Below are 14218 nucleotides of genomic sequence, written 5' to 3'. Positions count from 1 at the left end.
GCAAAAATCGGTAGTCAAAAAAACAGGCCAGGTGGTCAAAAACACAGAGGAGCAGGTAGACACGATCAGGGACAGAAAAATCTTCACAAAAAATGATGAACACAGGGACAAGGGAAATCCAGGCAGAGGTCGCAAAAGACACAATTCAAAAGAACAGGCAGGCAGAAACAGGGACAAAAAACCGGACAGAAAAACTTGACAAAAAAACAAGGAGAAATTCAGGCAGGGGAAATCAAGAAGACGCAATACCAATGAGCTGTAGCGAGGTGAGGAAAGTCTACAAGAGACAGTCTGGCAAATGGAGTAGCTCCAAACAGTTCTTAAAAAGCCCTGGCTGATGGGAGAGGAGTGGTAGCAGGTGTGGGAGTGCTGCTTCAGGAAATGGCCATCAGCAAGGCAGGACTGAATTCCTGTCCTGGATCCGGCCTGGAGCTGGCATGGAAGTCCCACAGTCTAAGGCATGGATGGACTGGACCGGACTGTGACAGAACCTTCTTGCTGTGAGGCAACAATGCGAACCACTACACCACTGTGCTGCCTTAAAATTAAATAGTAAATCTAAATCTTAAATGTTAATGAAATAAATATTTCATTCATATACTAATTGCCCCTGCTGTCTCAGGGTGTGTTTCACTGGGAAAACATTGTGGCAGTAGGGTTGTCAGGTTGCCACTATCCTTTGCAGGTTTTGGAACAAGGCAATTGGTATAAAGTGCAGGTCCACAGGTGGCAGGTTTTTGTTTGGGTTCAGGATGTTTGTGTGGGCCCTTACATTTCAGATGTACAGATGTAGGTTTACAGCACATTAGCAGAAGCCAAACTGGCTACCTGACTAGCTAGTGCTACAGGTGCTACCTACTTTTACATTTACCTACTTCTGGGTATGTCTCTAATTCCACTGCAGAGGCTAATTTCAGAATTTATTATTTTTTGTGATGACATTGTGTTCCCAAACAAACATCCTGAATCAAGTGCTGCAATATATCTGAAAACAGAAATGAGCATCCATTCAGGATCACTGTAGTGTCCATCACATTATAGCTGCAGATTTCTGAGTAACTTAGAAAAAAAAAAAACTGATGGCCTTTCTGGACATCCACTGAAAACAGAAATGGTTCTGTACATTGTAGATAGGTCTGATATTTCATCATTTCTCTTCCAGTCTGTGTCGGTGTAATCTGACAGAGGAAAGCTGTGAAGTTCTGTCTTCTGTTCTCAGCTCAAACTCCTCCAATCTGAGAGAACTGAACCTGAGTAACAATAACCTGCAGGATTCAGGAGTGAAGCTGCTCTCTGCTGGACTGGAGAATCCACACTGTACACTGGAAATACTGAGGTCAGATCATCACGTGTGTGTGTGTGTGTGTGTGTGTGTGTGTGTGTGTGTGTGTGTGTTACTTATACAATGATCATGATCATATAATACAAAAAGAGAGCAAAACCCCATCATCCCCCAGTTGCCGGCAAAGCAGACAGGCGCCAATGCAGACATGGCAACCACCGACATGCACACACCACTGCACCCCAGACAGACCGACACGGGGGGGCAGGCACCAGTGTGCAGCATTGTCCTAACCCTGCACTGTGACTGCCTCAGGCCATCTTTCCAGCAACTTGATGTCAGTCAGGCCATGACCACCTTCAGCTACCAGGTGGTATGTAGGGCACAGTTAGTGCTCTGGGCATCAACACCCAGAAGCTTTTTTTTTTGTTTGTTTACTGTCAACAGGTGGCCATGCTGAGTTGCTAGGTAGAAGGAGGTGTAGATTTGAGCTGTGTGTTATGAGGACCATGGTTCAGCAGCAGGTGTACAGTACTTGTGTGACCTGTTGAGGCCATAACATTCATTGGCAACCAAAGGTCTGGATTGGTCTGCTGCATGCTGGTACCCAGCTTCACCAACCCACGCACCACCCCAGCCCAGCCTACCTGACCTGCCAGATGCAGAGACGTGCACCACCAGATGCCCCATGCCCACACCGGCGCCCACCGGCCAAGCAATTAGCCAGGTGATGGCAGCGCGTCAGCTCAATTAACAACACAGTTGTTGCAAGAGGAAAAACAACAACAACAACAACAACATTTTTTTCTTTTAAATTAGATATACTCTATAGATATATACAGTATGGTATTATAATTGACACATGTTGTAGGTACAGCACATCTCTGCAACTACGTCTCCCATAACTCCCTCACTTCCTGCCCCAGACAATATCCACCTCACCTCATCTTTCACTGGGCCATGATTGGGTAGCATACTACTGTGAATCGTGATGCAAGCTTGCCTATAAATTGGGCAGTATGAACAAATTTCACTCTCTCTGATTGATTTCACCATTGATATTAGAGATACTAATACCTGCAGGCAGAAACAAAGAAACAAAGTAACAAACATGCATTGTTGTATGGACCACTGGCCATGGTTAAAAGTACCTCAGTCATGTTGTTTCACTTTTGCTGTGTTTGAAACCAGTTACCATTATTATTACACCATAATAATGCAAATTAGGAAGATTAGAGGCGAACAGTTTCCTCCATGTCTTCAGCCAACAAACGTTTGACCAAAGACCTTCTGGATCAACGAGATCCTGCCCGGGAAGGACTTCTGCAACATAGCAGCTCTGAATTAAACTTAATTGAAGCTGTGCTCTGCACTCTTCAGAAGAATACACAGAAACAGAGGATCATTGACAAACTCTTTTTTTTTTTTTAGATTTTTTTTGGGGGGACTTTTTTCACCTTTATTGGATAGGACAGTGTAGAGACAGGAAATGAGCTGGAGAGAGAGAGACGGGGAGGGATTGGGAAATGACCTCAGGTCAGAATCGAACCCGGGTCCCCGGATTTGTGGTATGGCGCCTTAGTCGACTGAGCCATGGCGCCACCATTGACAAACTCTTTCAGCCACCACGCAAGAGCCGTCCCAAGTAAGGCTGGCATATGGGCAATGTTAGTCTTATTACTTTATGTGAAAAGTGCTATTTAAACCTAAGGTTATTTCAAGTGTGCGCACAATAATCACATAGCTTTGGTCTGATCATATGTTATTGTATTTCTCAGTTTTACTCTGGTAGATAGATTTTGCATGCCCTATCTCTCTTTACCTCTCTCTCTAACACCATCTTACCACACACCATTGTACACAGCTTAGCATTCAGACTTCAGTAAACTTTGGGGTAATTAGGTCATTGGATAACTAAGGTAGTCCTTTGTTAAAATTCTTTGTCTAATCAGTCACGCACAGGGCCTATGGTCCCCTCCCCCACCTTTAGCGAACATTCCACTCACTGACATGCACCTTTTTCTCACCTTTTGCACATGCTTGACTCAAACTTTCTTGTCTCCTCCCTCTCCTCCTTTCTCTCCCTTCCTCCTACTTTCACCCAGCGCGTAGCCACACCATTGTACATGCCCAGATGTGCATTCTTTCACTTGCATACAGTAACAGACATCTCCCCCTCTCACTTAGCATACAACCCTTTGTTAACTATTAGTCTGCAAACGCAAACACACACACACACATACATTACTACCTTATATCACCATTTTGTGCCTTGACTGCTAAACTGTTGCTAGTATTATTGAATGTACCTGACCAGTATTATCCTCACTTGATTTTGTCCTTTTAATAAATTAGATATTTACAAGAAACTGTCTTGTCTGTTTTGCTGCAGTATTACTTGAATCTATCCTCTGCCATCAAAGAATTCACATTGCCTTCACTGATCTAGTGTATCAGTAGAGTAATTTATTCATTAATCTAATAATTAATAATAATATTGATGAGTAAAATTATTGAACTGATATTTTATGAGACTGATTGTATGAAAGTGATTTAATAACGCAATTGCACCTTCATAATTTTGGTGCCCCATGTGAGGATTGGCATTGTTGGCTTCTGCGGCTGTGGCCTGCGGAGCTCCGTGGTTTTCGTCTGTGTTCTCCTCTCTTTTTATTTGCTTGACGACGTGAACTGTTGGCGGCCATGTCTAAATGGTCATTGGACATCTTGGAGTATGAAACCAATGGAAAACCTTGAAAACTCTTTTGAAATTCCACCATTTGCAACTTGGGCTTCTTTGATTTCGCTAGTCGAACTTTGGGATGTTTTTCCTATAAACAATTGGAAGGATTCTACAAGCAATGGGCTATTGTCATCTAGGCTGTTCTGGAATGCTGACACGGTTATTGTCCATTGTCAACTCTCTTGTTATGCCTGGAAACGCGCAGTATTCAAGAAAACGCTAAAGCGCTCCAAGCGCCCGTGCTCATATTATTCAAATTCCTTGGCAACATTCCATTGCTTATTGGTTGGTGATCTCGTTTTCAAGCTTAATCCGGGCCCCGTGTGCACTTTTGGTATTCCATCCATTCACTCGTATCGCTTGAGACCATCCTGTAATCAGTTGTCAGCACAGTCACGCAACCATTCTAATCTGGTTTCGGTGAACAGAGTGCTGAATGTAAATCAGCTAAATCAGTTTTTGTCTCTGTGTTTGCTGAATTCGCGCTCGGTTAGGAACAAAACCGCTGACATCCTCGATTATGTGTGTGATTGTAAAGCGGACTTGGTTGCTGTTACTGAGACGTGGCTCGGCCCTCAAGACGCTGCTGTTCGAGCTGAACTTTGTCCGGATGGTTATAATTTATTAGATCATGGGAGAAATGGGCGTCGGGGCGGTGGGACTGCTTTGATTTTCCGCGATTCGCTGGATGTTAAGAAGGTGGCCGTGGGTGTTAAAGAGTCATTCGAGTTCTCGGAGTGGACAGTACAAAGTGTTTCTCATGATGTTCGTGTGGTTATTTTATATAGACCACAAGTGGATGCAGATGAGCGCATAATTCCTACGTCGAAGTTTTTCAGTGAATTTAGTGATTATCTGGAAACTATTGTACTATGCAAGGAACAGTTAGTGGTCGTTGGTGATTTCGACTTTCATGTTGACGTTCCTGAGGACAGAGACACGATAAAATTGTTGGACCTTTTGGAGTCATTTAGTTTGTGCCAACACGTTGTTGGCCCTACTCACATTCACGGCCATACACTGGACCTAGTGATTACTCGCCAGTCCGATCAGATTATTCGGTCTACTCCAATTATTGATCGTTATTTCTCTGATCATGCGTCTGTCCTTTGCTGCCTGTACTCTGTGAAGCCTTCTCTTTCATTCAAGACTGTTTCTTATAGGAAGATCAAGTCAGTTAATGTGGATGCCGTTAATGCTGACCTTTCTAACTCGGACTTGTGTTGTAATCCACCAGATGATATTGAAGAGCTTGTTGCCTGCTATGAGAATACTTTGCGATCCGTCATAGATAAACATGCACCTGTACAATCTCGTATGATTGTTGTGCGTCCCCGGGTGCCTTGGTTTTCGGATGAAATCAGGCAAGTGAAAAAAGAGAGACGGAAAGCTGAGCGCAAATGGAGATCTTCTAGATTAGAGTCTGACCTGGTTGCGTTTAAGAAAAAACGCAATGCGGTCACTCATTTATTGAACAAGGCCCGGCAGGAATTTTACACTAACGTTATCGCGGAGAACAGTGGTGATCAACGGAAGCTGTTTAATGCTAGTAAACGCCTTCTCAATATGTCACGAGACGATTGTCTCCCTCCAAATTTGCATGCACCAACATTTGCCAACAACCTTGGGAGGTATTTTGTGACTAAAATTGACATCATAAAGAGAAAGCTTGAAAACGATCCTGTTACGTTATTGTCGGACTTCGTCTTTGTTGACAATCGATCTGCTCCTGCGCCCATGTTCACGGAGTTTAAAACCTTGACCATCAGTGATGTTTCCTCTCTCATTCGGAAGTCTTCCTTAAAGTCCTGCCCACTAGACCCCATGCCCTCGCGGTTGGTCAGTGACTGTGATGCTCTCCTCCCAATAATTACATTGATTATCAACAAGTCTCTTCAGACGGGACATTTTCCTGAAGGCTGGAAAGAGGCCTTGGTCCATCCTTCACTAAAAAAGCTTGGACTTGATGCTGGATTTAAGAACTTGAGACCAGTCAGCAACTTGCAATTTGTTTCTAAGCTCATAGAAAAGGCAGTCTTTAATGGGACTTACAATCATATGGTCACAAACGGATTATTTCCTGTTGCACAATCGGCCTATCGAGAGAACCATAGTACGGAGACTGCACTGCTTAAAGTGATAAATGACATTCTATTAAATATGAACAAGCAGCATGTGACTCTTCTCGTTCTACTTGATCTAAGTGCCGCGTTTGACACTGTGGACCACAGAATCCTTTTGAAGACTCTTGGCATGCTTGGTATTGGTGGGAGAGTACTTGAGTGGTACAAGTCATATTTATTGGGGCGGGGCCAACGTGTATCTGTCCGTGGATGTACTTCAGAGAGGTTTGACTTGGACTGTGGGGTACCTCAAGGCTCTTGTCTTGGTCCCCTTCTGTTTTCCATCTACACTAGTTCTCTTCTAAGTGTTGTCCAAGATCTCTTGCCGTCGGTCCATTGTTATGCTGACGACACGCAGCTGTATGTCTCTTTTAGCCCTGCTGATGAGTTTGGTCAGTTCGATGCCATTGTCGCTATGGAGAGATGCGTTAGAGTAATTAGAGACTGGATGCGTGAGCATAGACTTTTGATGAATGAAACAAAAACCGAGTTTTTGATAATTGGCACAAAACAGCAGTTAGCTAAGGTTGACCTAGATCATGTTAGAGTCGGAGATGCTGACATAGTTCCACACTCCCCAATTAAAAATTTGGGTGTGTGGTTTGACTCAAACCTGTCAATGAAGGACCATATTACTAAGGCTAGCTCTGTGGCATTTTTCCATCTTTACAACATACGTAGAATTAGAAAGTACCTTTCAAGAGAAGACACAGAGACCCTAATTCATGCATTTATTTCTAGTCGCATTGATTATTGTAATAGCCTTTTGTATGGCACGCCTAGCTGTCACTTATACAAGCTACAGAGAGTTCAGAATGCTGCTGCGCGCTTAGTTTATCAAGAAAGTAAATACTGTCACATAATGCCGATTTTAAAATCATTACATTGGTTGCCAGTAAGTTATAGGATAATTTTTAAATTGTTGTTAATTACATTCAAGTCCATTCACGGTCTGGCACCAGTTTATATCAATGATCTTTTGTCTGTCAGAAATGTTGCTAGTAGTAGATATAGTCTGCGCTCTAACACTTCGTTGATGCTTAATTACTCTAGTCTTAAATCTTACAAGACACTTGGGGATCGTGCTTTTTCGATAGCTGCCCCTAAGCTATGGAATGAGCTCCCTGGCTATATCAGGGATATACAAAGTGTTTCCAGCTTTAAGGTTGCCCTTAAGACGTATCTTTTTAGAAAGGCATTTCAATAATTATAAATGACATTTTATCCTAGGTACCTTATTTTTAATATTATTTGTTGTGTGATATTGTATATATATTCTTAAATTTTATACTTCTATAATGTTTTTATATTTATATATATGTCTATATTTTGATTGTAATTATTGTAATGCGCAAGAGAAAATTCATATTGATACTTGCGCAATATAAATTAATAAAATTATTATTATTATTATTATTATTGCAACAACAGACAAAGTTCAGTTTACTGAGCAGTTCCAGGACTTTTCCAGGTAAGTCACTGGTCTTGTAAAACTGTCAAGGCATATACATTCAGGTGCGCTTGAACCAATTACATTATATTATTAACTGTCATTTGATACTAATTACCTAACACTTTTAATAGTTAAGAGAGTGCATCCCCAACCACATTGCTAGTTTCCTGTTTTTAAAGTTAGGCAAGATGAGCCACAGCACCCCACACACCTCTGAAAAGGAGGACAATGCTCAAAACCCAGAAGCGTCCACTTCCCTATTTGATTTTGTTGCAGACATACTTAAATTTTCTGCTTCTGATAGGGCAGAATTTAAAAGCCATAATCAAGAGCAATGCAAAGAGGAAATTGAGAATACGATACAGTATGTGAGAAACCCCAAACGTGGCGCAATCACCATCCAAGTGGTGGTAGGGCGAAGTTTCCTGCTCCACCACCAGGAAACCCACCTGGAAAATGAAGCTCTTTGCCAAAAGAACTCAGATCTTAGCGCTAGCCACAACAGACTAGACAAAGCTAGCTTTAGTCTGCAGAACAAATGTAAGTTAGTAAATTAATCCTAAGTGAGTGTGCCAGCAGGCTCGAAATAGCAGAGAGAACTGTTAAAGAGTATGCCGATCTCCAGGCCCTCCAACAAAGTTGCAAGAACTGCGCTAGGGTGCAGACAGTGCTTAAACACACACACCCAGGGGGACACAGGCTAGAGTAGAGCTGGCAGAGGAGGAGTCTGACTGCAACACTGAGGACTACTCAGGCCGATACCAAACTTCCCCCTTTCAGCCATAGAGGAGCCACATCATGCTCACCAGTACCTGGAAAGCTTCTAAAGCCCCAGGCTACCGCAAAGGACAAAAGGAGTAAAGGTAACCCCAGGTCCACGCACTATGAAAGCTTTTCCTCATCCTCTGATGAGCACGAAGAGAGGCACCGCTCTTCGAGATATCCATGTTCAAGTAGTTCCGAGAGTGAGTGCTCAAATAAATCAAAGAAGGCTCAAAGGGACAGTTCCCCTGGCTTTTACATGCATCAACTTGACTCGCTTGCAAAAGATATTGAGTGTTTTGACCCTGATAGCCGGAATGCTAATGTGAATGACTACCTTAGAGAGGTCGAACACCGTCTTTCCTATTTGCCCCACATCACAATGCACAAAAAACTAAAGCTCATATGGAAAACGACCAGTAGGACCATTCACACGTTCATTGAAGCCCAACTGTCGTGAATTCGGGGTAGCTACTCAAAAGAGTTATGCGCCCTACACCGATGAAACGTCAGTGACAATTATCGCCATCCAGATTAGACAAAAGAGAACGGAGCTTCTGTAAGAGTATTATCGACGACTATCTAATGCCTACTTCTAGGGTAGTAATGCCCCAGGTCTAGAAGAGGATAGGGGTTTCAAATTTTTATTTTTACATAACCTCCACCCCTGCATATGCACACACGTCATGCTATCATGTCAGCAGGGTAGACACTCAATGAGAGAGATCCGAAGGATGGCCCAGATGATCTGGGAGACAGTTGTCCATCCATCGGATGGACCAGAAGACGAACCTAGGGTGCTAAGCCTTCAGGGCATGAACAGTCCACCATTAGGTTTAGAGGGGTGTGAGTCCTCACAAGGAGGACACCCACAAAGTAGTGCCACCCACTACTGTTCATCACCAAGCCTGCATCAGGGTGAGTGGAGGACCCAGCAGGGTGAGTCTAAAAGGGCCTGTGGGCAAGTCACAGGTGATTGCAGCCACCATGATCACCTGTGCAGCAAACAACCCTGTAGGAAACAGGGCAGCTGGCAATGGGATCATTATCCTGCCTCTGACAGGAAACGGGATGACCGTCCCTACCAAGGTCTGCCACAGGAAAATAAAAGTTGGGGAAAGGATAGAACAGTGCAGCCCACTGAACCTGGTGTTGAGTGGAACTCCTTAAAAGCTTTCATGACCAACGTCACTGAAAAGCTGGACAAGATGGCTAAATTAAGCCCTAAAGACTCCGATAGTGAGCCCAAGAAGGGTGACAAAAATCCCCCGCAGGCATGGCTAGGCCAGGACCCCTCTCCAACCCCACCAAGGGTCTACTTTGTGGGCTGGGGAGGAGGTCCAGACCAGGTATCAGACACAAACCCAGGCACCGAGCCCTCTCTGGTGGTAAAAGCGAATGCCCACAATGCACCTCTGATGCAGTTCTTAGGCGATCTGGTCAGGAAGGGTAATGCTAAGTGCATCTACACCCCCATGCTCATTGAGAGTAGCATAAGACTCCAAGCCCTTCTAGATACTGGGTCCAAGATCAGTCTTATGTGCGCTAACACCTTTGCTAAAGTTGTCCAGGCAAGGCTCTCCATAGGCAAACTGATACAAACAAAGCCCTGTGACATTAACCTCATCAGCTTCATCCAGAACAAGGCTCCAGTCACAAGACGAGCATGGTTAGAGCTTACATTTCAGGGCCTGTCTCTCAACCATCCAGTTTACATTTGTACTATCAACAGTGAGCAGCTCCTCATTGGTCAAGACAAGCATTACAGTAATGTTTTTATGGCTGAGGACTACAGTTGTCTTGCTAACTTTAGGACTGCAGTTATCATGAACAGTTTTGCACTCAAGTTTCTATCAATGAAGAGTTATAACATCAATGAAACTGTCCTCATGTTAAAACTGTTAATATTATAGTCAGGCTGTCTGTTGTTGCCCAAATGAGGATGGGTTCCCTTTTGAGTCTGGTTCCTCTCGAGGTTTCTTCCTCATGTCGTCTGAGGGAGTTTTTCCTTGCCACCGTCGCCACAGGCTTGCTCATTGGGGATAGATTAGGGATAAAATTAGCTCATGTTTTAAGTCGTTCAAATTCTGTAAAGCTGCTTTGCGACAATGTTTATTGTTAAAAGTGCTATACAAATAAACTTGACTTGACTTGACTTGTTAAACAGGCTGGCCCCACTCATTGACTGTAAACGCGGTCAACTTTGGGCCCAACTTATTGTTCCAGAGCACGCGAGCCCTCTTTTCCAGAGCATGCAAGCCCTCTGTGATAAAATCAGTTCCTTCACGGAGCAGCAAAATTCTCCAGGCACCCAAGCCTCTGCAGAGTTTGACCTCTAACCCTCGCATACAGAAACTGATCTTGAGACCCCAGAGATACTAAGTCCTTCCATTAATCAACAAAGTATGTTTTTCTATGGTTAAGAAGGGGGGTTGGGGGAGGACATGTTTTCTGTTTGCTGCTGTGGAACCTATATGGTGTCTGTGTGTGTGTTTTACTGTGTGAGGGTGTGTGTCTCTGAATATGGTTATGGGGTTGTAATTATGGTTGGAGTACTTCTATAAAAAGATTCCAGATTTCTGTAAAAATTGGTATATTTTACTTATGTGACAGTTTTTCAAGTGATGGGGAAAAAGAGAGAGAAAAGATAAATTCATGAGTGGTGGTACTAAATTAAGAATATGTTCTTGTATTTGTGCATCCAAAACCACAGCAAAACCTTTCCATACTGATCAATCAGAACTAACCCATCTGAACGAAGCACTACAAGCTGCCCTTGTCATGGCGGTGTAGCTACTGTTGTTATGGGGTCATGTGATGGTGCAAAGCCTCTATTGTTGATCTCTCTACAGGCTGGAACTCTGCAGTATTGCAGGTGAAGGTTGTGCTGCTCTGGTTTCAGCTCTGAGGTCGAATCCCTTATCACACCTGAGAGAACTGAATCTGAACTACAATAAACCAGGAGAATCAGGAGTGAAGCTGCTCTCTGATCTACTGAAAGATCCACACTGTACACTGGCAAAACTACAGTGAGACAGACAGACACACAGACACACACACACATATGGGACATTCCACCGAATGGGTGCCATTTGCTTGTTGTACCACTCCCAAATTAAACTTAATTTGTTATATCTTTTCAACACTGATTATAATAACACACATATTTAACTATTCAAAATGTGTATTGGTCAACCTCAGGTTACATTATTATTTTTTTTTTTTACAAGGTTTGGAAGTCAAAGATGGCTGCATTTTTTTCAGTCCTCTTTATATGAGTAACAGGACTGAAAGTAACAGGACTGAGTTTTTTTTTTTTTTTTTTTTAAAGATATTTTTTTGGGCTTTTTGCACCTTTATTGGATAGGACAGTGTAGAGACAGGAAATGAGCGGGAGAGAGAGAGATGGGAAGGGATCGGGAAATGACCTCGGGCCGGAATCGAACCCGGGTCGCCCGCATTCATGGTATGGCGCCTTAACCACCTGAGCCACGACGCCCCCAGGACTGAGTTTTTAGCCTAGGATTAGCTAATACATGGAATTAAGCCACATGGTGCCATCGCTAATAGCATGACCACACTTGGCACATTCTAGTGATTTACCAAAAATCTGTATTTTTAAAATAAACAAATATCATCTAAGAAATAATTTAAGTAACAGGACAGTATATTGACATTGACCTTATCAGTCAAAGTTAAAAAAAATCATCAAATATACAGAAAAGTAAGTGAGAGAACTAACTTTTGGTCTTCCCATGGCCTTCAGAAGACACAGCTGATGTAACTTCCTGTTGAGCATGTGATTTATGGAATGTTCCAAATTTGTCAGATAGGATAATATGTTTGGGTAACAGGACTGAGTGAAAACCCAGGGACACGACTAAAATGTGTATTTTAACTAAGATATTGTGGATTTCTTATGAAAAAAATATATTTAAACCATGGATAGAATATGGAGTCACACAACAGTGCAAAAGAAATACTGTTTCTGAAGGATTTTAATCATAATATTTCATAGTTAAGTATAAAGTTAGAGTGCGGGGACAGGTAACACATGCTATTTTTCAGTGTTTTAGGTAGTTTTTATTAATCCTTACAATTATATATCTTAAATTTGAAATCAGATCAATGTGCAGGGCATTCTGCATAATAAGGAAATGTATTTTAAAGTAAATTTTTATGTGCATTTATACATATAATTTTCTAGGGATGGAAATGGCACCAATTCGGTGGAATGGCTCATACACACACACACACACACACACACACACACACACTGATTTTCCTTGTGAGGAGTCTGACTACTGATTCTGATAAATATGATAAACATCTGTTCATTTGACCCTTTTCCATTTCTTTGCAGGTTCAGGACCAGTTACTAATCTGAACATTAACTGAAGCTCTTGATGTGTATCTACATGATTTTATAGACTGTGCTGCTGCCACATGATTGCCTGATTGGATCATGTGCAGGATTGTGTACAGGTGTTCTGAATAAAGTGGACAGTGAGTGTGTGACTGTTACTGTTTTTAAAGGATGATGATAATGGTTAAGACTTTGCTTTTCCAGTGCTTTGTTTTGGTTAATTAGAGGATGTACGGTATGTGTCAGGACTGTAAACATGAAGCAGCTGAGATAAACAAACTAAAGTTGAAGAATAGTTTGAGTTTTTACTAAATAAAGAGATTATCTGGAAAAAAAAGAGCTGTTTCCAGAACAGAGTTTAAATTAAGACATGAGTCGGCGGGGCAGACTGAAACAATAATTTAAGCCAGGGACTTGACTCCATCCCAGGCCACCCTGTTCACACAAACCACCAGATTGCTAATTCTGTAGGCTAACCATGGGGTTCATTTTGGTTTGAAAAGTGCTGGGGACACAGACTTTTCATGATCCTACCTGTCACTGGCCTGTTGCGTTGTCTGTCTCTGCTATTACGATGAGCGTAACTCCAATACAAATGCTCCACATTTTACAGATTCCTGGGATTGTGCAGGACTTTAAAACTAAAATGTTTAAACATGCTGAAAATAGCAAAGCCAAGTGCAAATTTCAAATAGTTTAAACTGACCATCTTTAAAAAAATTAAAACAAACACAAATTAAGTAACATACTGTATAACTTTTTTTATTTCATCAAAATTGAACAATTAGATCCAGAGATATCGTAAGTAATTGGGAGACTTCTTTGGAAATGTGACCTACAGTAGTAGATCTATTTCTATGCATGTATCACAAAATGGGACCACTATCTATGTATTTATAGAGGTATCTGCAAATAACTGCAACTTTATTATTATCTCTCTGAAAACCATAGAATTTTGTACAGTAGCTCATTGAATGTTGTAGATTATAAATTTAATGACAGAAATGACCTGATCTGCATATTAAGTATTCTAATAAGCATAAAATGATTTTTTGAATTTATAATTTCAGCTAAATCCAGCATCTTGTTTTGATTATTATTTCTCTTAAAACTTTGTACAATAGCTTGAATTTTGTACAATAGTACACACCTCATACTTTATGATAAAATATACACTTTTATTCTGAGTTTTATATGTCCTATGTCCCATTTCTTGATCTTAGCCACAGTGTCAAAAGTATAGTATTTTATAGGAAAGGTAAGACTCTTCCAGGTCACACCAGTCTGGTAAAGAAAAGAGCGGTCAACCGGAACAATGTACTGGAGGTGCAGTTGGTCCAGCAAAAATGTACTTCAGTTCAGCATCAGCCTTATCCATAATGTCAGGGCAGGAGAGAGCAGGGAGACTTGGGACAAGAAAGAAAGAACAACTTTATTCATCACACACTTGTGAAATTCCTCTCTACATTTAACTCATCTGAAGCAGTGA

The 14218-nt window shown here is 41.9% G+C and overlaps 1 protein-coding gene across 1 annotated transcript in view; it reads left to right on the top strand.

Moving 5' to 3' along the window:
• Window positions 1-12878, top strand: part of LOC132887157 (NACHT, LRR and PYD domains-containing protein 12-like) — an 85971-nt gene extending 73093 nt beyond the window's left edge. The window contains exons 14-16 of the mRNA XM_060922619.1: window positions 1163-1336; window positions 11216-11392; window positions 12727-12878. Coding sequence (XP_060778602.1) covers window positions 1163-1336; window positions 11216-11392; window positions 12727-12745 — 370 coding nt within the window. The 3' untranslated portion in view covers window positions 12746-12878. The remainder of the gene's footprint in view (window positions 1-1162; window positions 1337-11215; window positions 11393-12726) is intronic.
• Window positions 12879-14218: the final 1340 nt, after the last annotated feature.

This window comes from Neoarius graeffei, chromosome 5 (genome assembly GCF_027579695.1).
Source record: "Neoarius graeffei isolate fNeoGra1 chromosome 5, fNeoGra1.pri, whole genome shotgun sequence".
In the NCBI taxonomy this organism is placed as follows: Eukaryota; Metazoa; Chordata; class Actinopteri; order Siluriformes; family Ariidae; genus Neoarius; species Neoarius graeffei.
The sequence above is the reverse complement of the archived record's forward strand: the minus strand, read 5'-3'. Positions and strand labels throughout refer to the sequence as shown.